A 27,296-nucleotide genomic window follows, 5' to 3' on the forward strand; every position below is an offset into this window, starting at 1 on the left:
GAGGGAGGGAAAGGGGGGCGCCCGCGGGAAGGGGGTGCCCCGGGCGGGGGTGGGGGGTGCCCGTCGCGGCCGCTCGGCTGCTTCATACCCTCCCTCCCTCCCTCCCCGCGAGGGGTTTCGGCACGTAAAAGCCGGCGGCGATGCTGAGCTATGGAGCGGGCCTGGCGCTGTGGACGGCGCTGGCCCTCACCAAGGTGAGCCGCGCGCGGGGAGGCGGGCGGGCGAGGCAGCGCGCCGCGGCCGACGGGCGTCTCTCACCGTCTCTCCGCTCCTCCCGCAGGCCGGGCCCGGGCAGGCGGCGGGCTGCAGCGCCGACGTGACGGCGTGGCGGCTGGCCGGGCCGTCGGTGTGGGTGCGCTGGCGCGCCGCGGCGCCCGCCTGCAACTTCAGCCTGGCCGCCCGCTCCGAGGACGGCGCCGCCGCCGCCTGCCAGCCCGCCCGCGGCGGCAACGGCTCCTACGGCGGCGCCTGCGAGGGCCTGGCGGCCGGTACCCTCTACCGCCTGCGCATCCAGCCCCGCTCCGGCGGGGAGCCCGTCGAGCTCGCCGTGCGCACAGGTAAGGGCGGGCGGCGGGCGCGGGGCCGCCGGCTGCCGGGAAGGGCCCCCCCCCCGTCCCCGCTCCGCGGCGAGCGGGTCCCCCGCGAGGGCGAACCGCAGCTTCGGGGCCCGTTTATACTGTTTGGGGGTTTTATTTTTAATTTTTTTTCCCTCGCCGATCGCAGTCAAACAGAAAATGCAGGCTGGAACTTCTGGTGCGGTTGGGTTTCAGCACGCAGAAGTTGGGGGATGGCTCCTTAAAACGAGTACTGCCCTCCCCCCGCACACATAGTCACGATGAGAAGACTAAAAATCAGTGAGTGCAGGTACATTTTCTTTGAATACAGCCAGCGAGGTGTCACGATGGACCAGTGATGCTTGCATGTATCCGTGCATCCATGACTGGCTGTGAAAAATGTTCCTGCAACCTGCTCGTGGGCTGCCGAGGGAAGCCCCCTTTCTGCGTGTGTGTGTGTGTGTGTGAATGTGTGTGCATGCGGGTGCACGCCAGCAGCTGAATGCCATGAAGCGATGAACTGCACAGAGCAACTGCCTTCAGTGTCAGAAGACCTGGCCTCTTTCTGTAGGTGCCGGTGCTTTTTGAAAGAGGGTGAAACGCGGTGTTGTGCAGCCGCTTACTGGTGCTAACCTGAGACTCGAAACCGAGACGTCTTCAATAGTGTCCATCACTGCAGGGTTCCCTGATCTGTTCCCAAAGTCTTGGCTTCAGAGTGGTATTGCCGCATTAGTGTAACTGTCTGAAGGTAGCAGTAGCTGAATACTCAGCAGTTACGGGTTCAGAGCCATCAGTTAGCGTCAGTCCCCCTTCCCTGCAGTAGCTGTACAAACACACTAGATACCCTGCATTAGCCCTGCAAAGTGTTGGTGATTCAGATTTAGAAAGTCTAGTGACAAGTCTGCTGCTGTGATAGCTATACATTGAGCAGGAGTGGGGTCACTTGGTGAAAATGAGTAATGGTTTCCATAGAAACAGTCAATTAAATCCGTATAATTCGTTGTGCCAACTGTTTTTAACATTGATGAGCTATGATTGGAAAATCGATTAAGTCAACTGTTAGCAGAATGACAGGTATAGATCACCATCATTGCTGGATATTAGAGATCTATTTTTGATCATTTGAGTAGAAGTAGAGAAAAGGGTAGCAAATTACACAGCATGTTGATTAATGTATTATCATTTAGACAGTAGTTCATACACGTCATTTATGACTGTTTTCTTGGAAAATAGATTTTGCAAGACTGTAAGATGATAAAAGTGATTGAAGCGACCGTTGATAATAGTCGTATTATGTAGTCAATGCCAGGGGAGATACTGAAGTTCAAATTGCAATCTTGCTAATTAGCTGAGCATAGCTCAACTCTGTTTTATATCTGGATTTTGGATAGCAGAAGTCAGCTGAAAGTGCAAAATATGAATAGAGGGGCTGTGGAAGTTTCCTACAAGGACAGCTTTTGAAATCGCTCCTTGGTTCCTCACTTACTTACCTGAATTCAGTCACATCTGTTGCATCACTTGAACATATTTAAAACCAACAATTAGCTGCAAAATTAGTCAATTTAATTTTTTTCTAAGAAATACATAGGATTTTCTATGCACCTCAACAACCAATGATGCACTGTCAATACCGTGTATTTCAATATAAAGGGAGATCCATTTTTTTAAGAGGGTTATTCCTCTGTTTCCACTAGGGGCAGCATTTTAAACTAGTTTTCTGGAAGCTCTTTCTCACCTGATCTTAGTAACTTTTGCTGTCAGTAGTTTTGTTTGACGTACTGAAATTAATGCCCGCAGGCATATGCTCCTGGAAGCTATCCTGTGTGTATGGAAGTGTGACCAATATTTTAAGCCGTATTGTAAAATAAAATTCCCACTGATGTGAGTAGCAGCAGAACTGAGCTGTTGTAGGTGGGATTTTTGTTCAGCTGGCAATAGCCATCTAAAATACGGTGCCTGGCCTTGGTGCTCTATGGGGTTTCCCTCCCGAGCTCTCTGACCGAGAACGATGGGCTAAGCTGCCCTTCGGAGGTGCCCCTCTTTCTCCACTGACGCATTGAGGTTAACCCAGGTACCTGAAATTTAGACAATTGAATTAAATGAGAGGAATTCCATCTCATGTGTTTAATTTTGCAAAATGAGTTGGCAATTTTGAGTATTTATATCTTCTTGATACAGTAAATGTACACAGAGAAATTCACAGATTAATTTATATACCTAGTTCAGAAACTTTAACTTTCTGCTCATATTCAGTACTGCTGACATTTTCATAAGCTCGTTCCTGTTCTGAGTTCATTTTTTTCATCACATTTCTTGTACAAAGTGATAGAGTAGCTAAGCCCATAAAACTCAAAATATATTGTTAAATTCTGATTCAGGATTTAAGGTGAAACCAATAAATAACGTGTACCATAATTGTTACGATTCTAATATGAAGGTTTAGAGAGGACCAAATCCTTAACTTAATTTGGCTTTTTGGGTGTTAATTATACATTAAAATCATGGTTATGACAGCACATTAAGACTATGCTGTTTACAAGTTTGATATTCCAGTAGAATAAGTGTGCAGCTCAGCCAGACTGTGTAAACTCTCAAGTAATACCTGACAGTCAGAGAATATTTAGGAGTAGAGAAGCCACTTTTATTCCACTGATGGATGCATCTAATGTAAGTCTAATAATGTATGAAATACTCGTAGTGTAAACCACGCTAGTTCACTCAGGTGGAATCTGTCATTTTGATCTCAAGTAATTTTGATCTACAGATTATCAATTAAAAAAGACAACTAGTTAATCCTCTGGAACAGACCTAAAATTGCTTCAGCAAAACCATGGAAAATGCAATCATATATGCACTATAAAAGCCATGTAGACACCCATGCGTCTACATGGCTTATATAGTCTGGTAGTTGTGCTATTTTGGGAGAGTAGGAAATGAAAAAAAGGCTGGTAACACCATTTATCAGCTCTGAGCTACAGATAAATTTTCCACTGTGAACCTGAGATTACAGATGCTGGCAGGCACTAAAGTCTGCCTATCTATCTGGTATGTTTTGCATTAATATTACTGTTTGGTGTATTTGTTAATGTGCGTACATAAAACAGTATATAAGCCTGTAGCACTAAGTCGTCTGATTGAGATTCTGAAGTTGTGACAGCACAGGCACCTGCTGGTCCTTTGCGCTTATCTTTTTTTATTGATTTCAGTTAAACTATTTCTGTGACTAAAAGCTACTGTGTGAGAAAGAATAGTAGGATTGTGTCTTTCTCATTTTCAGGTAAAATACTTTTAAGCCCTTAATTCTCCAAATGTCTGTGCATCAGCGTATCTGTGTATTTCAGTAGTGTATTTTCAGTGAATGACTTTAGGTCTTTAATTAAAATTTTAGTTAAAAACACCAATATATGAACAGATTCTAAGTTACAATTAAATGTATGACCATGACATATGCTGAGAATTGGAAGTAAAATGGTCTTGAGAGCCATGAAGAAAGACTGGGGAATTCCCCCGCTTTCAAATAAATCTTTTTAAATGGGCTTATAAATACTATTCTCAAATTTATTTTATACTAAACTATTACAGTGCTAGATTTTGTTACTGCCTAATCCGAGCAAACTGTACTGATACAACTATCAGGTAAGGAAAAATTTGTCAGAAAAAATTGTTAAGCATTTAAATGAAAAGAAGTTAAAAAGTCTACCTTCCAAGATACAGACTGGCAAATTATTATTCTATTGTAAAATACAACTGTATAAAAGCCAGAAGCTTGTCTTGGCCATGCATTCACTCCTGTAAATTTCGAATTATTTGGGACAAATGTGATTTATTAGCCATCTGTAGGAACATCTATTTTGACATGGCTCTGGCTGTGTACTGTATCGTATCATGCATATGATCATTGTTTTGAGAGCCAGAGTACAAATAGAAAATAAGTAAGTGTAGCTTGTTGTAAAGATTATGCATGTCTTCCCAAAGAAATGCATATTCATACTTAAGAGCAGTGAAATGGAAACCCTTTATTTAATCCTCAGAAAAATCCTTATGTTTATGGTTACTGTTTTGTGAAAAGGGAAAACTAAGTGACTTGGTAGGAGCTAAAGATAGCTGGGACTGGAAATCAAGAATTCCCTGTCCTTAGTCCTGGGCTCGAATCTCTCAGTTATTCTTATCTCTCTGACAAGATGGGGGCGTTTCTACACTTAAGACTGTCTTAGCGGATCATGTCATTGGGACTAGACGTGAAGGGACTATCCGTCCTTCCTAGAAAATACAGCAGCTGTGGAGGTGCGGTGGATTCAGACAGCGCTAAGTCTTCTGGAAGACCGCTTTGAGGACCAGGAGGCATTAATTCATATAGTATCAACGGTATAACAAGATCTTTGAGAAAATACTTGATTTCTGTGATGTATCGGTGTTGTACTGTTGCCAGCAGGGCCTTGTGTAACAATGTAAATGGCTTTTTAAGTGTTTGTTTCCATCCAGGGCTCTTCCAGCGCAGGCACTTCCCAGCCTCATTGTTCCTTTGTCCGAGCGGATGCGGGGAGCACTGAGTGTTTTGTTTGCTGGGCCAGATAGATTAGATAAAGTCTGCGTCTCTGAACTTCACCTTCTAGGCACGCAACCCCTCTTTCTGGTTGATACACCTTAGGAGGCAGATTGCACGGGACAGCCCAACCGCTGCGGAAAATGCCGCTGCTTCCTAGAATCTGGCAAATAATGTGGATTAAAAACGCTGATTGCTTTTGCAGGGCTGATGAACGGTTACCCTAATCCTAACTGTTGCTGGAGTGAGAATTAAACTTCTTGACAGTTATCATGACTGTTCTCTTGCTATCAATCAAATTATTTTTTTTTCCAGCTCTCTGTGCATCTGACCATATTGTAGTACTGGAATTTATATCTGACTCCCAAAGTTTGACCTTTTCTGATTAGAACAATTGCCTTCAAGGAATTATACTCCCGCTATTCACTTTTGCCAGCAGAATAGTTTTTGGTGGATTAGTATATATTATAGGTGGAGCTGGTAGTCAAGCCTATTGTTAAGATTTCCTGATACCTTTCATTAAAATCTCCTGTTTGAATTGCTGAACTTGGTCAAGTTTTAACTATTTGGCCTGAAGTCTGATGTGCCTGGTCTTTGACTTGAGTTTTATTTTTTTTTCAGCTTTAAGCAGAAGTAGTTTGACCTTGAAAATGAGGTCAAGAAAGGAAAATAGTTGTTTTTTTTTAATTGGTTTTCTTAATTTTCATTTCTTTTTATGAAGAGCAGTAGTGTCTCTGGGATCTGAAGCAGGCATCTGAATTTAAGCAGAGAACTAGGTTCCAAGGGACACAGTATTTTTACCCTGAAATTCCTACTGTACTTGACTGACAAGTATACGACCAAAACCTGGCACTAGTATGCCCTCAGCAGAGCTGAAGTAAACAAACCCTCCATACACCCAGGCTTTGAAGAACAGCATCAAGGCTGCTAGCCCCATGATAGGGAGACCGCTGTATTCCTGGGAGAGCGGTTAGGTTCGACTTTGCCTTTACCTTTCAGCCTTTACTGTGCGGTTTTAAATTATGTGATCTCACATGCTTTCCTCTGCCTTTTTGGGGGAACCAGGCAGCAGCGCTGCGCAGGGAAAAGAGTTTTGTTGTTCTGTGTTTAAGGCACTGCTGGTACCATAGGGACCTTGGTTCTCAGCCTGGATGTGCCACACATTCCCTTGTTGATGCTAGGCGAGATGAGCATAGAGCGAACTCATGCAGAAGCCAAATCAAGTTGTTAAGTGGCTGGACCACCTCTATTCTCTAAGTTCCTAGCTTGTGAGTGGTTGATTCTGCTGCTTTGGGTTGTTTTAACATACCTTTTTAATATGCAATTGTTTAATTTTCTTAGGAGACATAAATGTCAATGCCTTAGGACATCAATGTGTAGTATATTTCTTTTGGTTTGCATGAAGTCTTGTGGGAGACGAAAGAGTCCTGGAGAATAAAAACAACCAGAGACTTTGGTTTTGGTCAGTGGTTGCCATCCTTGTAGAGTGTATACTCTTTTTCCAGGGATTTGACTTGCTAGTTACTTAATACAATACACAAGTTAACTAGTTACAATAGTTACAATACAAGAACATTGAGAGCTTATCAGAAAATAGTCCAAAGTAAGAATTCTTAAAAACTTACCCAAAGTATTGTGTGTGTTTTTTTTTATTATTATTTATATCAACAATACTACAGCAGGGCAGAAGCATAGTCTATCAGAAGCTCTTTAAAGTGGTTGAAGGTAATACCAAAATCTAAAGGATTACTGCCCTTAAAATTTTTCATTTTGCATCAGTCTAAATGTGTAAATGCTCATGGTCAGCTCAGCAGCTGAGGAAGCCTGAGATTAAGTGCATATTTTTTTATCGTTTTAGTGCTACAAAATGAAATGTTTATGTAAGCACCAGAAAATGGAAGCCACTGGTACCATGTATCTATAAAGCTACATTAAACTGAGGCATTATCTAATTTGATGGTTTTCATGTTTGCTGTTTCCTAATACAGTTGTTAGAATTTTGAAGCAATTTTTCAAGCTCATTTTTACCATCCACAGCTGCAAGTGCATTTCTATACGTGTGTGTGTGTGTGTGTGTGTGTGTGTGTGTGTGTGTTTATGTGAGCAAACACACATTTCTGAATCCTGCAGGACTCTCATGTAGGCTGGTTCTGGTGATACAATGTTTAGAAATTGGGAAAAAAGACTTTTTGAAGAATATTTGTGGCAGGATCATGGAAGGGGGAGCTTTTGAAGTTTTTTTGTGCTAATATGTAAACTTCACACAATTCCAGTCCAAGAAATATCTTTTTTTTATTTTATGTCCATTTTTTCTAACTACAGATCCCTTGCCACCACCTCGATTTGAAATTAATAAGGAAAAAACTACACTCACAAGCTTACAGGTTTGGTGGGATCCTTCCCCAGGAAAGGTGGATTTGTATAAGCTACTATTATCTGATCATAATAGTAAAAAAATACAAGAAGTCTCCATAGAGGGAAGAATGTCAAGAATGGAAAATACTTTTTCCGGTCTCATTCCTGGGAATAAATATAATATCATCCTCAGTGCAGTTTCTGGAAATAAGAGTACCCCTGAACTTCACATAAGTGGATTTACCGGTAGGACTTCTTTTATTGTAGTTTATCTAAATAAACTCCCTGCAGTGTTTTTCAGTTCTCCATTTTGAAATTAAAATGTATATAGAGTTCTTCTACTTGGAAAGATATATATATATATATATATATATAGGGTTATAAGTAAACAAAACATGAATCTCTGGCTTACATTAGGAGTCATTTCGTAAGCATGGAGGAATGTTGTCATGACATAGTTGGCCATAAACTTGGGGCTGGCTTTTCACTAACCCTGAAGAAACTCAGCATACTTCAAAAGTTAATGTGTTCAAACTTGCTGAAATCATACAAACAAGCATTAGGCCTTAAGCATCTCTCTTTTTTTTGTATTCCAACAGTACCGTCCCCTGTGAAAAATATTCAAGTGAGTGTCAAGACAGACACTATCCAGGCTTCGTGGTCTCCTGGCACTGGGCACGTGGATCGATACAGGCTGGTGTTAATGGATAGTCATGTCCCAGTTCATGAGATCAACCAAGAAGATCTCTTGACTTCCTACACTTTTTCTGGACTTACGGCTGGGCACCTGTATAACCTGTCTGTCATAAGCCAGGCTGCAGGCCTGGAAAGCAGCAGTTTTCTAACAGTCAGGACAGGTATGATTTTGGAATTTGTCACAACAGAAGGGGCAGCTAAGGCTGTAATCTAGTAATGTTACAAGATGTGTTCCAGAGTAATAAGTGGATCATGTTCCAGCGTATATCCCCAAACCTCAGTGACTGAATTACCCCTTGCAGATACTTCTCTGCAAAGGCTGTAGAGGGAGTGAAAGGTACTCCAAGCTAATTTAGCAGCTAACTTGGCTACACAGCTAATTTAGGCAGTTCCATTATGCATTTGAAACTAGTAGTTAACAATCTGAGCCCAGATGTCTTGGTATCACCTGTGAAAGAGGTCCACTTAACTGCTGCAGTGAACTGAGACAGAATCTGGTCCATTTATTTCACGGTATGGAAGATGGTTTAACTTCATGATTCTTACTTAACTGCATGGGAGATGTAGAGCTTGAGAGTTTTATTAAAAATTATTTCCTGTGGTTCTTTTTATCTCTGGGTTGCAAAATAGTTGTAGTTTAGAAAAGGAAGTGAAAAAAAAAAAGAACAGATGGAGAACTTTAAAATAGAAATCTTTTTTTTTTTCACATAAAGTATTGATTCACCCAAGCAGATTTTTAATGATGAGTCTTTTTTCAGGAAGGTTTTTCAGAATAGAGTTCTGTGATTATAAGGAGAAATATAAAATGACATTCTGCCAGAGAACGGTGGTTAAAGCACTCATGTAAGCAGAAAAAGTGTCATGCCCCTGATTTTCCTAATTTATAGAAAACTGTAGTTCCAGTTTCACTTACAGAAACCTTACCAAGTGTATATAATTTAATATTAAGTGAACAATATTGCAGTGTTTAGGGCATATTGATGAGTGCTGTTGTCACCTAGCATTGCACATTCTGGGCATTATCCCCTTTGTTTTATTTCTCCAGAATTCTTGATTTCTTCCTGTTGCGTGATGCAAAAAATGTAAATCTCACAAGTTTGCTCAGAACAAAAAAATACTCTGTCTAGAATCCGCCACTGTCCTCTATTTCAGAACTTAGAGTGCCCTTAGCTTGAAAATGAAGATATTGAAGGTGGTTAATGCTTTTCATTTGATATAAAGATAGAGGTGATGAGTTTGAATCCAATCCCACATAATCTGGTGCAAGTCTGGCATTGCCTCAGAGATGCGATACAATGTTTGCTCTGCTGACATGTATGCAGGTATCTCCGTTCTTAGGAGCATGGGCCTTGCTTTGTTTTACAGTGAAAATGACCAGTGTGAATGTGGACATGACTGACAGATTAGCCATTCTGTGGGGTGATAGTGGACATCATAAGAGATTCCATTTCTGGAGCAGATTATCTTAAACAGGACTGCACCTGGCTGCACTGTGACCAAGTTTTGCTATAGCCCTTTCTACTTTTCATGCTCAATCAGTCATACTCAATCTCGTATAACTGTTTGAAAGCAAGACTTACTATTGTGGTTTGAAAGCAGTAGGTCTCGAATGTTCTGTGGTTGTAGTATTTTATTCTCTTTCTTTTTATCATTTTAGCCCCAGCTGAAGTCTTAGATTTGACGGTGACTAATGACGACAGCATGGATACTTTAAAAGTTAGGTGGAGAAGACCTCCAGGAAGCCTCAGTTTCTATAACATCACTCTTTCTCATCTTGGATCAGTTAAAGAAGTCAAAACTTTACAGCCACCCGTCACAGAAACTCACTTTGACAAGCTAACTCCAGGACGTCTTTATCACGTTACTGCCCGCACGGTCAGCGGTGAACTATTTACTGATAAGATGACAACTGGCAGAACATGTAAGTCTTCTGCTTCACTGAGAATATTGTAACCAATGCTAATTTTGCCTGCTCTGGCCTGGCAGAAAATTCATTGCAGGAGACAAAATGATTTAGGTTCCAGGGAAAATAAGATAAAGAGCACAGTATTGTTCCGGGAATACCCCTTCCTGACTCTCTGGCAGCAGTAACCTGGCAGCCAATAGCAGCTACAGCTTAGCTGGAGAGCAGGAAACAGTGATGCATTTCAGGACTTTCTAGCTGGGTGAGCCTGTGACAAAACTGTTCCACACTATTCCACCTGTGGCTAATTCCACTCAGAATAATACATAAAATGAGTTACAGTTGGGGGAAACCTGTATGTAGTTAAATTGTTTGCAGATTTTTAAGTAATTTTGGTGTAATGCTATCCCTTACTCCAAGCACAAATCTACAAATAGGAAAAGATTAGGTCTCAGCTTTCTTTACTAGAAAAAGCATGAACTAAGGAAGGCATGTACCAGTCTGGTGTTGGCTTGTATTTTACTTTTCTTCTTTTAGAAGTATAATTTTCGCTGAGGTATCTCTTGTATGAATTTGGAACCTGAACAACCCTGGCACAATTTTGCCACAGCATTACTGGCCACAAAGGCATCTATTTTCTTCACAACAGCCTAATCCAAGTAGAATTTGGATAGGAAAATTTTGTAAGTGGGTGAAGAATACATACAGAAGTTGATAATAAAACTCAGAGCCAACAAATGTAAAATATGTATGTGTGTGTGAGAGAGAAAGCAGAGTATTTGTTTACAGGATATTTATCATTTACAACTAAGCAGGATATTTATCATTTACAACTAAGCAGAAATATCTCTGCCATTCAAAGATGTCTTTGATATCTTTGAAATATCTAGCTGCTACACCATTCTCAGTACAAAATGATAAGCCTGAAATGTAGCTGTAAAGCTCTTCAAATCTGTTATGTACAAAGCCAGACCAGTTATATGCATGTCATTTTTGTTTGTCTAGCCTACCGCAAACACCTTTAAGATTACTGTTTCCATCTGAAGGGAGAGCTTCAGGTCCTCACTCAAACCACTGATACCTGAATTTGTGACCTATTCAGTACTGGGGATTTAGAAGTGCTGTTTCCAAAGGTGCTGAACATGCACAACTCCTTTCCCTGACTTTTCTTTCCCAAAGATACCAGGAACTTTGATAACAGGATCGTCTCAGCAGATACAATGTGACCTAAAGACAGATTTATAAACCTAGGCTGCCAGGTGTAATACTGAAGGACTTAGGCACTTAGTATCTGTCTGTAACTCCTGGAGGGAGCTGGGTGCCTGAGAACATAATCCACACTGGTCTGTATTGAGGGGGATGCTGAAGGCATTATAAGCTTCTGAGGAGCATGGTGGCAAGTGCTGGATATCACAGGGACTGAAACTTTGGATCATAAGGGCCTAATGATGTCCAGTCAGTCTGGCAAGGCTGAACGTTTTTTCTGATATGGTTCAAGTACATTCGTACATCCTAACAAAATACTGAGTGCTTTTGTCCATTTGATCAGCAATTGAAACCCATCTCCCATATTTGCTCATATGTGGGACATCTAGCCTTGATATCCAACTATGCCCGTGGCAAGTGAAGCTGATAAGCATTTTGTGATGCTGTTGGAAACCTCTTGATCTTTTGTATGTACTGAGTAATTAAACGTTAACAGAGCCAGAGAAAACATGACAGCATGACTCTAGCCCTGTAGTTCACATTTAATACTTGATGATGTCAGGGCTCTAATGCTGATCTGGGGGTGTCCTAGCACCTAATGCTGTACATCTGTCTTCCACTTGCTGCTTGGTGTGGTTACTGCTTAATTATTCCACAAAAAACAGAAAAGCCTTCGTAGTCAGGACTGACAGATCTCTATCCCAGTGTGGCCTACAGTCTGAGTAGGGTAGGAAGGTTGAGCACATAAATTCTGGACTCTTCAAGCAGAGGACAGGACTGAGTGGAAACTTTAACAAACTGAGGTTTGATCCTTAATACTTTATGGTAGGAGGGTTGATGACACACAAGCCTGTTGTGGAAGAAGCCTCCAGACTTTGTGTTTCTGTTGCTGACACCAGAAAATTTGGCCTGTAGTGATTGAAGGTTTGGCCTTAGCTTTGACAAATTGATGAACAAATTCCAAGCGAACTTAATCAACTGCAGAAAACAGCTGGGAAGCTAACTGAAAACACTGCAAGATTTGTTCTGGAGATGCTTATGGAAGATTTTCCCTACCCCATGCAAGGTTCCCCATTTCTGCTGTCAGTAAGAAACAGTGAAACGTGGGGAAAAGTAAAAATTATCTTTAAAATGAATACTTTCCTTTGTCACAGATACCTCATGTTGTTGTGATTGATCCAAGTACTACAAAGCTGTGCTGCGAGTCGGATTTCAGCAGTGTCCATGAATTTCTTGCCGGAGATTCCCTGCTTCAAAATTACTCTCTTAATCTCTGTATTTCAGTTCCCCAGAAAGTTTCTGAGCTGATTGCCAGTGGTGCTGGCTGGCTGAGGTCTCTGCGGGTGAGCTGGCTGCCCCCTGCGGGAGACTGGGAGAGGTATCGCCTGCTTCTGTGGAACCACTCCAGCGTGGTGCTCAACACCACCATAGAGAAGGACTCGCAGGAGTACCTCATCCAGGACGTGGGCCTCGTGCCGGGGAGGCAGTACAACGTGGAGCTCGTTGTGGAGAGTGGCGATTTGCAGAGCAGGGCTCGCTGCACTGGGAGAACAGGTCAGCGCGCTCGTCTGGGGAACGTGAAACTACAGACTGCTCACGAGGCTCTAAGGTTGATCAGAAGGAAATAGTACTTGGATATCTACAAATGAATTTTACCGTTTATGCACTGAAAAAGAGCTCCCTTGTCAGCAATAGAAATAAGTGTTTTTAGCAGTTCTGTGAAAACTTTCAGCAGTTATTTTCATGGTAAATATATTGTTAGTGAAAGCTGGGGGAATCATATCACCATTCTGTCATAACCAAGGCACAACACTGGCTTTGCAACATTTCACTGCTACATGTTGTAGCTGGTTGCAGGTACACCTCATAAGTACACTCTAAAGAGGGTGATACCAAACTTCCTGTATTGATCATCAGTACATATGGTGGCAAACTGGTTTTCCTGCCAGCCTGGATAACTAAATACTGTCACCAGGGTTAACCAAAGTTGGATGAGGTGTCTTAGCGTGGCTCTTCCATAAGTAGCAGTTCTAGCTTTCTGTATCCAGAAAGAAAATGTGATGAGTTTGTTCAAGTCAACCTTTCCAAAGAAAATCCATATGCACTACAGTGGAATTCCACTATCAGTGGAATTCTTTGGGAGTATGTTAGAATAAGTCCACATCCGATTGCTTCAGACTAAAAAGATAATTGCAATATGGTTGTTAATAGTTCTGTTCTCTGAATGCAAAATGAGTGCAATTCAGAGAACAAGAAGACTAGGAGGAGATTATCAAGCAAAGTCTGAACCTTATCTCACAGGAGAATGTGAGATAAGATAGGGGGGCCCTGCGTTATTCTCATCCTTTCTCTTGCCCTCCTTTCCTGCTACACCCTTACCTTTCGCTCCTTGAAGGTTGATTTTGTGCAATGGCAAGACCAGTAGAAGCTACAGAACTGAAGCATCCTTGAACATTTCTAGCCAACATTGTTGGAGTAAGCAAAGTTCTGATCTCAGTTACTCTGATGTAAATCAAGAATAACTTTATTTAATATCATGGTGTTACTTTTTATTGATGCTGCTAAGCGATTGGACATGGTCCAATAAATAATTTGCACCAGTGACTGCTTCACAACTATATTTGACCCCACAGTCAGGTACGTTACGTACATGTTATGAAGCATAGGTATTAGGGCGTATTCTGATTTAATTTTCTCCTGTGTAAGCCCACTGGCTTGGAAAGTGAGGTGTATTTTGATGATACCAATTCAGAGTAAAAGACGAAAGTACTGCTGTTAGTGACAAATGGCTTGTATTCTCCTCTGTGCATGTGCACACAGCAATTTACTGATGTACTTTCCTTTATATTACTGTAAATTTGGAGTAACCCTCAACTTCAGTGAGTTATAAACCAGAGCAAAGTCAGAATGTCACTCCAGTCCAATAATTCACGTGCTTTTCTGTCACAGCTAATTTGATCTAGATACATCTTTTGGTACGAATGCTTTATGTACCTGTGTATCACCCACAGTTCAAGAGGAGGTTCACTGAATTTCCATTCGTGCAAAAATATATACCCTGGGATAAGTTTAAATCTAAGTATTACAGCCATAAAGCATCACTGAAGTCTATGGCCAAAGCCTTTAATTGGAAGAATAGCACAAATGCTGTATTTGTAAGATTTGCTTCCTAGACAAAGGTAAAGAATCTCCTTGTAACTACAAATACTCTGTTGCTGCCGCTCTCATAGAGTAATTCCTTCTAGCAGCTTGAGTTACAACGTGTATGTTCACTACAAATTTCTGTTCTCATTGTGATATTTGTGCACTTCTGCAGCCCCAGAGCCTGTTCTCCAGCTCCGTGTCAAGCATGCTAATGAATCCTCGCTTAGTGTCATGTGGATGACCCCTGCTGCGGAATGGGACAGCTATGTCGTTTCACTGGGAGACAGGGACCTTACTGTCATAAAAAAAGGGCTTGCAAAAGAAGCTAAGGAATTCACTTTCACAGACTTGGTACCTGGAAGAAAATACACAGCTACAGTTACTACCATCAGTGGGATCTTAAGCAACTGGACTTCAGTGGAAGGAAGAACAGGTGCCTACTGTCAATGTATTTTAATATTTGCTTCTTTTAACTAACGAAAACTTAATTTGCTTCACAGTAAACTAGATGAACTCAGTGTCCAAATATCAAAAGCCTTGAATTTACATTTATTTCCTCAGCAAAAGGAGTTGTTTCTGAGTCTCTCACTTATAACCCTCTCTGATGTCTTGCAGTGTTTATTTAAAGGTTTGGGGAAATGGATATGTAATTCCTAGCAAAACTGTTTTCTGAAATACAATGTCACATCTGACCAATTTTCCTTTAGTACAAGATTCCATATAAGAAGAACATTTTTCACTGCATATCTTAGGGAAAGTCACTTCCTTGATTCAAAGCATACCTCATCTGGAAAAAAAAAAAAAAAAAAGAGGATCAGGAAAATGCTGCTTTAGGGGGAACATTCCAAGGTTGACAGACACAAAACATATGTGACCTTGAAAACATATTTTGAATCATTCTGTTATTCTGATTCCAAAATCTACGCCTATTGCTCAGGGTGAGGACTCTGACACAAGGAAAGTCCCATTCCCACCCCCTGCATAGTACTAATGCTGTGCACGTGTGCAAGCTTTAAACCACATGTGTTCCTTTACTCTGCTTACACATTCTTCTGTGCAAGCAGTCCTAAAATGTAGCTCTGGTCTGGCACAGCACAGGAAGAAACAAGCTGCTAGTGCATGAATCTAATCATGCCTACGGCTTGATAGCGTCCCTTACTAAAGTGTTTTAAGTCCTTCCAAGACCTGAAAAGTTTGACTTAAACTTTCATTTCTCTGCTATGCGATTAGATAGTTGGGATTTCACTTCCTTCTGCCTTTCACCCTTTCAGGGGGCCTATTCCAGTGTAAAGGTTGCCATGTCCCACTTCACTAATACAAATCAACGCTTGAAAGCAAATGAGGTAGGGAGAACATGTCAGCATTAGGTCTGAAGTGTTGAGGAATGAACATCTGTGAATTTGGAGCACAGGTCATAATAAGCGTCTCAGACCTTTGAGTCTGCTTCTCAATAGCAAAATCTACACGTAAAATATTGTTGCAAATGTGACAGAAATCTTACATGTATCCCAGATTTGTCAGCTTCCAGTGAAGCCTGAGATATCATCTGAAGAGCCTTTTGCACAGCGATTATGTTACAGAAGTATTATAGAACAGCTGGAATATTTGGTTCAAGTTTACATGAATCTTTTTTTGGCGATGTGCGTAATTTTGCAGCTTGTGTTAATGATCTCTAATTCAGTAGTATGCGTGCAGAAACGTTGATATAAAACAGAAGATGATGTTTGCAGTCACCTTTTCCAAAGTTAAAGGGCTTTTTATTTCAGGTGTGCTTCATCATGTAGGCAAATATGTATGTAGGAAGAAGTAAGTGTGTTCCCTTGATTTGAGCAGATATTGTCAATTTAAAAAAAAAAAAAAAGAACTTTGGTTAAATTTGCGCTAAATATTCTGTTCCTTTATTCTTCTTTTTGATCTAAGTTCACTGTCTCATACTTAGATAAATGCTATCATTGTTTAATAATTATTTCATCTTCTGATGCTGGAAAAGTTAGTATCCTCAAGATCTTCTAATGTAAAAATAAAAGGTAAAACCAAAGACATCCATCTCAGTTACCACAAAAATGAAAGAGCCTGAAGCTTTTCTGAGGTGTAGTTGACTATGTCTGAGGTATTCATGGAACTGATCTGCAATTTAATAGGAATGAAAGCTAGGGAATAGGAGACAAAAAGGAGAATGAGAGAGTCTGTATACAAAGTAGTCATCACAAAAACAAGTGATTTCCGTAGGTGTTTGCTTTTGTTTAATGGCACTTATAAAATTCGATCTCTTCCAGTTCTCCAGTCTTGAATCATTTTGATCTGACCAAGAAAAGCTATGCTGAAGCCCAAAGGACCTTTCTGTGTCATAGATAGTTTCCCATAGACCACATCCCATCAGACAGGAAGCAGTCCACACTTGGATTATTTTTAGTCCTGTTGAGTCTGGCTGTAAATTGAAATGTTCTTTTGATGCACTTCCTCAGTGTGACTAAACTTGAGTTATTTGGGGGATTTTGTTTTATTTTATTTCCCCTCAGTAACAGTATGACATTTTGCATTGCAGTGCCAGCCCAAGTGACTGGTCTGATCGTGGCAAATCAGGGATCAACCAACAGCTTATTTACCAACTGGACGAGAGCACTGGGAGATGTAGACTCCTACCAAGTATTACTGATTCATGAGAATGTTGTTATTAAAAATGAGACAGTTCCCAGTGAAACCAACAAATACCATTTCCATCCCCTGAAACCTGGAGGGCTCTATTCAGTTGTTGTTACCACCGTCAGTGGGGGCATATCTTCCAGGCAAACAATTGCAGAAGGGAGAACAGGTAAGCAAGGAATGTTCCATCATGTCTTTTGTAAACTCATAAAAGTTTAGCTCAGTTGGTTAGAGCATGGTGCTAATAATGCCAAGGTCATGGGTTTGATCCCTGTATGGGCCACTTGCTTGAGGGTTGGACTAGACGATCTCCAGAGGTCCTTTCCAACCTTACCGATTCTGTGATTTCTATGATAAAAACTGAAATTTTTAATAGAGAATGGTCTTGCAGTTAAGCCGCTGTTCAGCAATAGAGGGGTTTCAGCCTGTGTGTGACCTCGGACACATAACGGGTCCAGACTGGGAAACTAACTGTTCATCTACAGCAGAAACCTAACCACTGTGTAGCCAAGACAAAAATAAGCACCGAGAATGACATTCAGCTAAAGTGGGTGGATCACTCCTTGGGCGGACCTTTCTTATTTCATTGATTGAATGGGAGTGTAGGGTAGTTACTCCTCAGTTAAGCGTGCAAGTTGGTTGCCTAAAGATGGTGGGATGAGTTTGGTTCTCAGTCTCTCATGGTTCATTCTTTTGCTCCTATTGATCATTAAATAGTTCTCATAAGGAAAAAATACTCTTTATGAGGCCCTCATATCCTGGATAGCATAATACTTATTATTTTATCAAATTTTGAAAGTTTCATGAGCCATGAAATGTAATACCAGTCTTCTAGATACTGAGATACAGGGAAAATTTGACAAACAGTGTAAATTTTATCTTTTATGTGAATTTGGCAACAGCTAGACCTTCTGCGATTTTCTCCAGCATTCTTCTTGGAAACAGTTACTTTCAGATTAAAAGAAAGATGGAAAACAATTGGGGAACACTAAAAGGCATAAAATGCATAGAAATACTGTGTAAAATCTTCAAATGTTACTGACTGTGCCAGTTGCTGGCCAGCTCCTCTACTGAGGTATCTCAATTTAGTGCATCAGAGTCAATGAAAATGTAGCGGTTGATTGTAATTATGATCCTGCAGTGCAATATCCCTGATAGTCTTTTACCTGAGACTGATCGCAAATCTGGCAGTGTGGAGCCAGCAAGCTCACCTTGCTGGCTTGAAAAACAAATTGCATTCGTGTTCTGGCCACTAGGCGTCAGAAGATGCATTGTAAATGAAACACGTTCTGGTGTGGGCCTCAGCACCAGCGGTTATTCCTATTAGTGATTAGTGATGAACGGCAATTTGAGAGGACAGCTCATCTTCAGGGATTTTAGAAGCGCTGGGATCGTGCCACCAAAGACAACAGCTTCCCTCACTGTATTCTAAAAAGCAGATGACCGCTGCTCCGTGGGAGTCAGTGCAGAGCTTCTTGGGGTGGAGGCCTGTTTATTTTGCAGGGTCACATTCCAGGCATACTCACAACCATAGGAATTGGCTGTTAAAGCTCTTCTGGTTTTTATTCTTTTTGCACAGTTCCTTCCAGTGTGACTGGAGTAACGGTAAATAACTCAGGGCGCAGTGACTACCTCAGTGTTTCTTGGCTGCCAGCTTCTGGAGACGTAGACAGCTATTTGGTAACACTCTCTCACGATGACCAGATTATTCAGACTCTCACCATTTCCAAAGCCTTCAGTGAATGCTCCTTCAGTAGCCTTACTCCTGGGACGCTTTACAGTGTGATGATAACCACAAAGAGTGGGAAGTATAAGAATTCTTCCTTCAGCCAGGAACGAACAGGTAAAGAGAGCTTCTGACTGAATTGAGTAGCCATAACCCCTTTGGCCAGCTGGTACCAACAATCTATGAATGTCTGGTCACAACTGAGATGGGGACTGGAGATGGGAGGGTCAAATCATAAAACTACAGCCTTGCAGACTTAGTCTTATTGTTATGCTTCTAGTGTTGCTTTATGTCATTATTAAATGACCTTAGCATGAATAGAAGCCAGGTGTCCTGACCTTTCTCCATTAAAGCTGGTAAAGCCCCATCAAAATCTCAGGAGCGGGGCCTCACAAAGCCAAAGTGTCACAGTGTCATAAAGAAAAGTACTGGGACTAAGGACAGTAAGTCTATTGCTTTGCCCAATAGCTTGCGCACATCAGCAAAGCTTTTGAACCTAAAATTAACAAGAGTGTAAGAATTTTTTGTTTTATGAAAGAGAAAAACCTAATAGAAGTATATCAGTCCTGAGTAAGCAGAAAGCATATATCAATTTTGACTCAAATGCATTTTCCTGCTCTTAGCCCTTCTGGCCCCTCACATGTATCCTGCAGAACATCCCTCCCCCCCAAGTTATTCAGACACTGAAAGAACATAATACGAACTAGCTGCTGAAAACACTAATAAACTACCATATTAATGAATAACACCCATGTCTTTTGCTTTTGGCCATGCTGGATTCAAGGAAACTATAACAGGAATAGAGAAATTTCAGAGAAGGGTGGCAGTAATGACAAAAAGCATTCAGAAAGTTCCTCCAGGATTGAAAAGATTGAGACTTTATACTTGGTAAACCAGCAGAATAACAGAAACATGATAATGGACTTTAAAATGACAAAGAATATCAAGACTGTGCAATTCTAGGCGGCTTCTCGTATAAGAGAAAATCCAGGGGGCTGTCATTTAAACAGGAAGCAGCAGCATATTCAGGCTAGCGTGAGCCTGTGAAACTTATTGCCCTAACTAGAACTGACAAAGTTGTTCCAAAAGACACAAAATTGGAAAGGCAAACTGCTGTCGTGTTGTATGATGCAAACCAGTCTGTAATGGAAACTGTAAAGTTACTATTTTAGAGGGTAGGCTATTGCTTAAATCCCTGTTGTGGGTTTTTTGCAACTTGCTCAGAAGTATCTGGTAATGACCACAAATAAAATCCACTACAACAGTTCCTGTTACTTTAGGAAGTTGCTTTCTGCACCTTTAATAGTGTTTTTTCTTTCAGTCCCTTCAAGTGTTCAGGGACTTACTGTCAGCAATTCTGCAAGAAGTGACTACTTGAAGGTGTCCTGGTTACATGCCTCTGGTGATTTTGATAATTATGAAGTGATCATCAAGAACAACAATGACTTCATCCAAACAAAAAGTGTCCCTAAGGATGAAAATGAATGTGTGTTCACTAATCTGGTGCCGGGGAGGCAGTATAGCGTCACTGTCAGCACAAGGAGTGGGAAATATGAAACTAGTGCAAGGGTCTATGGCAGAACAAGTAAGTAAATATCCCAGAAACATCCTGAGGCACTCCAAGTAGAGAGCTTTTTTTTTTTTTTTTTTTTTTTTTCTGTTTACCATACCTAGGCTCAGAAATCTTGTATTATTTTAACACTGAATGCTGAGAGTGTGACTGTGCAGATGACTGGCATTCTGAAGATGGAAAGCAGTATTTGATTTGTAACTGGTATTTAAGATAAAGACAAGAAGAAAGTGAGAAGAGAGGTCTGTGTTAGAACTTGGAACACTAAGTGTTAAGACTTGAAAAACTGGAAACCAGTTGTACAGATTTCTACCTCAGCCTATTATTTGTGCTTGAGCAAGGCCAGAATGTGCAAGACATTTTTCTTCTGGTCATGGAAGCACATAGGGAGGAGACAGACTAGACCTCGCTCTACCCCAAGAACTCACTCTGCTCTGAGAACTGGAGTTGTTGGAGAGCACAGGGCAGGAGCAGTAAGCTGGCTGGGTGTGAGCCAGGAGGGATCTAGATGCAGTCTGCCTCTCTTGACCTAGTACTACATTCAGGCTAATGAACCATGCTAAGAAACTGAGTTTATTAAGGCGGATGCAGCGCTGGGCAAAAACAGCTGACCTGCATCTGGCAGGAGTTGGGAACTGCACAGAGCGGTGCTGCATAACACAGGCTGCTTGTCCCAGGTCTCTGCTAGCTCAGGCCTCTGCACCGCATTAGCTGTACAGATAGACCCTGTCCTGTTTTTGTTGGCTTTGCGTATCCCTGCAGGCTCCATTATTATTTGTTTATTATTTTTATGCTGATAGTTTGTGAACTCCCTGTCCTGGAATAGGGTCTGCCAGTCGTAAGTATGGTACGGACAACAAAAAAGCCACCTTTATGATTAAGTGCAATCTATTGCTTTTCCTGAGGAACTGAATGCAAAGTTTTAGCTCAGGAGCATAGTCTTGGAGCTGTTATTCTTTTGCTATGAGCTGTATAATGGTATTAAGTACTGAGAAGTTTCCTGTCTTTACTTTTATTTCTTCAGTGCCAGAGTCAGTAAAGGAACTGACTCTTAGTAACAGGAGCACAGAGGATCTGCAGGTAACTTGGTTAAAGGCTGAAGGGGATGTTGATAAATATGAGATTCAGCTCCTCTTCAATGATATGAAGATCTTCCCACCCATTTTTCTTGGAAATACCGTGGAGGAGTATTGGTTCACTGCTCTGACTCCAGGACGTCTATACAAAATTCTTGTCCTGACAGTCAGTGGAGATGCGCAGCGTGCTACTTTCATAGAAGGCCTAACAGGTAAGAAATAACACGGTATGTTTAAAACATTCATTGAAGCTTTTTTAGAGGAAGAATGAGGAGCAGAAAATCAGGGATGAACTGTATTCTTACTTGAGCTGCTGTCACGCTGGCGCAAAAACAGCAGATCTCATTGAAAACCATACTAGTACTTCAGCTAACTTGATCTTCCCTTAATAAACAAATGTCACCAATATTTGATTGTTGCATAGAAAGGGTATTGAGATGTCAGTGCTCAGGTTTCTGTTACTGCCATGCAGACCAGTTGTTTACTTTGTGTCTCTGGCTAAATCACTTATGTTATTTTATTGCTCTGTTTGCACGCTTGAAATGAATGGGCTAGATTGTAAGTGCGAAAAGGCTAACTAACTGTACGGAAACACTTGGATTTTCTGAGATGTTTCTAAAACGTGATCTGAGGAAGAGGAATGTTGTCCAGAAAGAGGAACATACAAACTTTTTTATTTAACTTACATTTTCTTTACTGTTCCAGTAAAGACATAGAATTGCTCTTCTAAAATGGTACAATCCCACACAAATGTCTGTAGCTTTATTGTGTTTACCCATACCAGTGAAATTATTTATACCTACAATGCTCTTCGTCCTTTGAATCATTTGCTTTGGCCATTAAAAAAAAAAAAAAAAAAAAGTAGGAATGAAAGAATTTGAACCAAACAGGAAATTTGCAAGCAGGTGCCTTTGTGTTTCTTTTCCTTCCAGTTCCGAGCACAGTCAGAAACATTCAGGTTTCACACAATGGCATGACAAACAGCCTGAAAGTGAGCTGGACTCCTGGAGGTGGAGACGTTGATTCCTACACGGTGACTCTATTTCAGCAAAACCATCAGCTTGATTCCCAGAGTGTCTCCAAACACGTCTCTGAGCTCACGTTTCACAAGCTGGAAGCTGGGGAGCAGTACCGGGTGGTGGTGCAATCTAACAGCGGCAGCTTGCACAACAGCTTGGCAGCTTTTGGGAGAACAAGTACGTTTCGTCCGAGACAAGGAGCAAGTTCCCTTATGACTTTCCAAAAGCCGAGTCTTATTAAATAAGTTACACACTGCCTGTTTATATAACGTACTGCTGGGTGTGAGAAGATGGTTTTTTATCACGAAGAGCATGAGTCCTCACTCTTGCAAGCACTTAGGTGTGGCTGCACTGATAACAGTGAGACTTGGCACATGAGTAGCTTTATCTTGGTAAATGCACGCAGGATTCAGTTCTCCTGACCAAAGTGTGTCCTTGTGGGATTAACGCAATCCAGGCCTGCCCAGCCCTGGTCTCTGTCCGTCGGACACACAAATCTACAGGGGTCCAGGAGTCAGATGTTGCATGCTAGCAGGTGCATTGTGTATTCGAAGCTTGTTGGATGATGCACAGCCCCAATATACTGTGTATCAACACACATACACACTGGCATGGCTTGTTTTCAGTCCTTCTCCTCTCTTGTACTTGGCATGTGCTTGCTGTGGGCTTGACTTTCTAGCTAAAATTGCCTGTTGTGTGTTGTATTTTGCACCAATTTTTAACAACTTCTTTATTTTTCAGTTCTTTTCATATGCCTTTTTTAATATATTTATCAATTCATTCCACTTCCTATCTCCCTCTTTCCATAATAATTTAAATATATCTCTTGCCTCTCCATTTCCAGTTCTGATGTCCATGATACTCTGTAACTTCATTTGTCTGTATTTTATGTCTAGGAATTATTTGCACATACAAAAACATGCACAGACATCCCTAATCCCACAAGTGAACATGCAAATTTATAAAGATATTCCCTGATAATTACTGTATTCACAATTGTGTATTTAGTGACCCATATTTCACCTGGTAATGTCCTGTCTTTAATTGTTTCTTCCAGTTCCTGCCTCTGTCCAGGAATTATTTGCCGATCATGCTTATAGCAGTCATTCCTTGTTAGTAACGTGGCAGAAAGCTCCTGGGGTAGCTGAAAGATACGACATTCTGCTCTTGAATGAGCAAGGAATCCTCCTGAGCAACAGATCAGAGCCAGCTAGTGCCAAACAGCACAAATTTGAAGATTTATTAGCTGGCAAGAAGTATAAAATACAAGTTTTTACAGTCAGTGGTGGACTCTTCAGTAAACGAGCAGAAACTGTTGGCCGAACAGGTAATTAGAACATCTCAGTTTATTTATATTTCCCTCAGCCAGATATCATTAAATATGTGAATCATCTGTATATCTTGATACTGGAAAGCTTCCAGTAAGAACAGACTCCATATATTTATGCATCATTTTCCTGATATGTGCTTGATAAATGAAACTGAAAATACTTAGCACAATAATGTGGTCATAGTTTATAATAAAGATATTAAACCAAAGTGCTGAGTGCTTCCCTCAGTCTGTCCATTATGGAGCCACCTGAATTCTTTGTTGTTCTCAAGCTTGTAATTTTTACACAGTCTACACAGTTTACACCGTTTAAATTTTTACACAGGTGACCTGACCCATCCTTATCCCAGGATTTATACATGTCTAAACTTAGATCCAAGTCTTGCAGTCTTTACTCAAGCCAAACTTCTTGTAGAAGTTAATGGAGAGTTCTGTGGGAGCACAGACTGGAGAACTGGGCCTACTGGGAAATACAAACATGTTGGAGAGACTCAGTGGCACCTCATAAATGCTTCCCCCTTGCTTCTGAAAGTCTCCATTGCCATTACTTAGCTGCTTGTGGCTTAATAGGAATGTATTCCCGTAATGAGTTGTTGCTTTAGTAAAGATTCAGCTTAGTGGCTAGAAACCTTGATATTTACTCTTGTATTTATCCTTCTTTCTAGTTCCAGCAGCTGTCACAAATCTGAAGGTCACAGAGAGCACCACTGGCCGGTTGTCCTTCAGCTGGACCACGTCACAGGGCGAGCTTGATTCGTATGACATCTTCCTATACAACCCAGACAAATCCCTTCATGACAGGATTTCAGGCGAACAGCACATGCAGGAATGTTCATTCCAGAACCTGCGGCAAGGCAGGATGTACAGGATGGTGATCGTCACCCACAGCGGAGACCTCACCAACGAGTCGTCTGTCTTTGGAAGAACAGGCAAGAACATCTAAGAAAGTCATTTGTCTCCAGTGTGGTGTTCATGAGAGAGAGCAGTGAGCTAGTCTGAGTGCGATGCTCAGCCTAGGTTAGAATGTCTATTAGAAGTATCAAAATTGGCTCTAATACATGAAAAGCATTAAATGAAGGAGAAGGTAAATCCCAAATGATGTGGTTACAAGGGGAGAGAAGTTTATTAATTATCTGCATTTTACCAAAGTTCTCAGGTACTCAGATCCGAAGAGCACTGTGTAAGCCTTAAAGGGAAATGACTGTCTCTGAGCCTAAAAACAGTGCTAGTCTATGAGCACGTGAGACAAAAAGGCAAAGCAAATAGGATTAATGGGGCAGTGAACTAAAACTTGTTTGCAGTGATGAGCTCTGGGTGTTTATTCAGCCACGTGTGGGAAGCAGAGTTCCCTAAGCACCTCTGATACTCTGTGCAACCTTTCTTTATCTTCTGAGGCCACTGTATAGTAACCCACCACATACCACTGTCTCTGATAGGTGGTGCACTTTATTCAGTTACCTCAGGACTGGATGTTTCCAAGCTCTCAATGGGAAAAAGCTGCTTAACATTTACAAAACTATCCATTATCATAATTTCAATTTCTTTTTCGGGACAATGACAGTTCAAATTAAGAAACAAAACTATTGAAATGTACTTTCTGATGGCTTTTTGGCCAGCTGTGGTGTCTGTCTAGATTATTACGTGGCTGCTGTTATGAGATAAACATAAGATTTGCTGACTTCATTGTTCCTCTTCACCCTAAGAATGTTCTCCATAAACTCACAGCAATCTCCTTTTTTCAGTACCAGCCCCAGTTCTTGGTCTTAAGGCATCCAACAGAAACATGACAGACAGTCTGTGGTTCACCTGGGATCCAGCAGCAGGAGATGTTGACTACTACGAGCTAAATCTTTATAACCCAAACGGGACACAGAAAGAAACATGGCATAGGAAAGAGCTGAAAGAATGGCATTTCCAGGGGCTTGTTCCTGGCAGAAAGTACAACCTGGTGGTGGTAACTCACAGTGGAGACCTGACCAATACAGCAAATGCTGAAGGAAGAACAGGTAAAAGACACAAAAGCTTTGAGGTCTTTAGTTTAGTTCCATCTGGCAGAATTCGTACTACTTCACAGCTATACAGCAGACTTAATTCTGAGTGCTGATGTATTATAAGAGTCACTAAAGGCATAGAAGATAAGGAATATCCCACTGAAGGTATTTAACCAATGGGATCTCATTTTACTCAGCACTGTGGGAAGCCTCCTTGTGAAGGCTCAGGTATAAGTAATGGCTGTGGGAGTTACCACCCTTCAGCGAAGCTGTAGTAGCTGATTATGTACCTGGGATAATGTAAAACACTTTGCAGTACATGAAAATGATAATAGTTTCTTCTCGTTTGTCTTGTGTAAAAGTTTCATAAGAATCTTTCTACTCTTTTTTTTCCTTTCTGTGTAGCGCCGAGTCCTCCTGACACTGTATCATTTACCGATGTTGCAAACACTTCTTTATCAATCACTTGGCTGGGTCCCCCAGACTGGACAGACTATGATGATTTTGAGTTGCAGTGGCTCCCCAAAGATCCCCTCACAGTATTGAATCCCTACAGCAGCAGCAAATCAAAAGTACGCATTATGTATGGCCTTCGACCAGGAAGACTCTATGAGTTCAGTGTCAGAACTGTCAGTGGAGACAACTGGAAGACATACAGTCAGTCACTGTCTGCAAGTGTGAGAACAAGTAAGTAATGCTTTCCATTGCATCCTAACACTCCACTGGAGAAGATGCGAAGCTGCTAAATCTTACCAATTGCATTCATAGTCAATAATTTCCATTAACAAACTCATGAATAACTGGCAGTGGATTCAACTGAACTCTAAAATGAGCCCTTGCTTTGTTCAAGATCCACTGTTTAAAGATTAAAAATTGACATAGATATGCAAAATTCAGATCCAGAGCGGGGCTGTTTGGCTGCAGTATTTGAATCAATCAAGTTCAGGGATAAAACAAGCCTGAAGATCTAAATTAGGGTCAGTAGGATACTGAAATCATCCAAGTGTTTTTGAACAGAGAGGAAGGGTAGATGAAATTCCACTGTATGAGATTTGAAACTGTGAAATCAGGGAAGTTCATTGCTCTGTGTTTCCGACATCTAGTGTTTTCAGATCCTCATTATCTCTAGCTGTATCAGCCTCAGTAGCAGGCTGATGAAAACATGACCTGGAACTGTAAAAATAACGAGCTTTGGAGAATTTTCATGCCACATGGGCCGGGCTTCAGCTCCAGATTGACACTGATGTTTAGTAAGCTGAATAGGTCCTCAATCTTCATTCAGACTTGTTATTTAAAATGAGAGCATAGCTACTTTTTTCACTTGTGTTTAAACACTGAAGTATAGGTGTCTGCCATCTGAAGGTGAAATCCCATCCTTGTCACATGTTGTAAATGACGCTCCAGTATTACACGGAAAAAGAATACATCTGTGGTATGCTTTAGTAATATAGACACACCACATCCTACCTAGCAAATCAAATCAGTTATGAGATGACAGTGTGGCATCAGTATTGATTGATACTCTTAACCTTATGTTACC

At 41.2% G+C, this 27,296-nt stretch overlaps 1 protein-coding gene across 6 annotated transcripts in view; it reads left to right on the forward strand.

Moving 5' to 3' along the window:
- The window catches only part of PTPRB (protein tyrosine phosphatase receptor type B), a 68,609-nt gene that overhangs the window by 17,443 nt on the left and 23,870 nt on the right, over positions 1–27,296 (forward strand). For 5 of the 6 annotated variants that reach the window (XM_085320533.1, XM_085320530.1, XM_085320531.1 and 2 more), the window contains exons 4-18: positions 281–557; positions 7,420–7,698; positions 8,052–8,309; positions 9,806–10,069; positions 12,542–12,811; positions 14,574–14,834; positions 16,947–17,213; positions 18,624–18,887; positions 20,092–20,355; positions 21,365–21,628; positions 22,349–22,612; positions 23,493–23,762; positions 24,431–24,694; positions 25,508–25,771; positions 26,162–26,443. In XM_085320533.1, coding sequence (XP_085176659.1) covers positions 281–557; positions 7,420–7,698; positions 8,052–8,309; positions 9,806–10,069; positions 12,542–12,811; positions 14,574–14,834; positions 16,947–17,213; positions 18,624–18,887; positions 20,092–20,355; positions 21,365–21,628; positions 22,349–22,612; positions 23,493–23,762; positions 24,431–24,694; positions 25,508–25,771; positions 26,162–26,443 — 4,012 coding nt within the window. Of the gene's footprint in view, positions 1–13; positions 195–280; positions 558–7,419; positions 7,699–8,051; positions 8,310–9,805; positions 10,070–12,541; positions 12,812–14,573; positions 14,835–16,946; positions 17,214–18,623; positions 18,888–20,091; positions 20,356–21,364; positions 21,629–22,348; positions 22,613–23,492; positions 23,763–24,430; positions 24,695–25,507; positions 25,772–26,161; positions 26,444–27,296 lie in introns of those variants that run through there. The other variant, XM_085320532.1, reaches the window with a different exon arrangement.

The sequence above is a fragment of the Rhea americana genome, unplaced genomic scaffold (assembly GCF_003343005.1).
Source record: "Rhea americana isolate MKP2758 unplaced genomic scaffold, rheAme1 scaffold_64, whole genome shotgun sequence".
NCBI lineage: Eukaryota > Metazoa > Chordata > Aves > Rheiformes > Rheidae > Rhea > Rhea americana.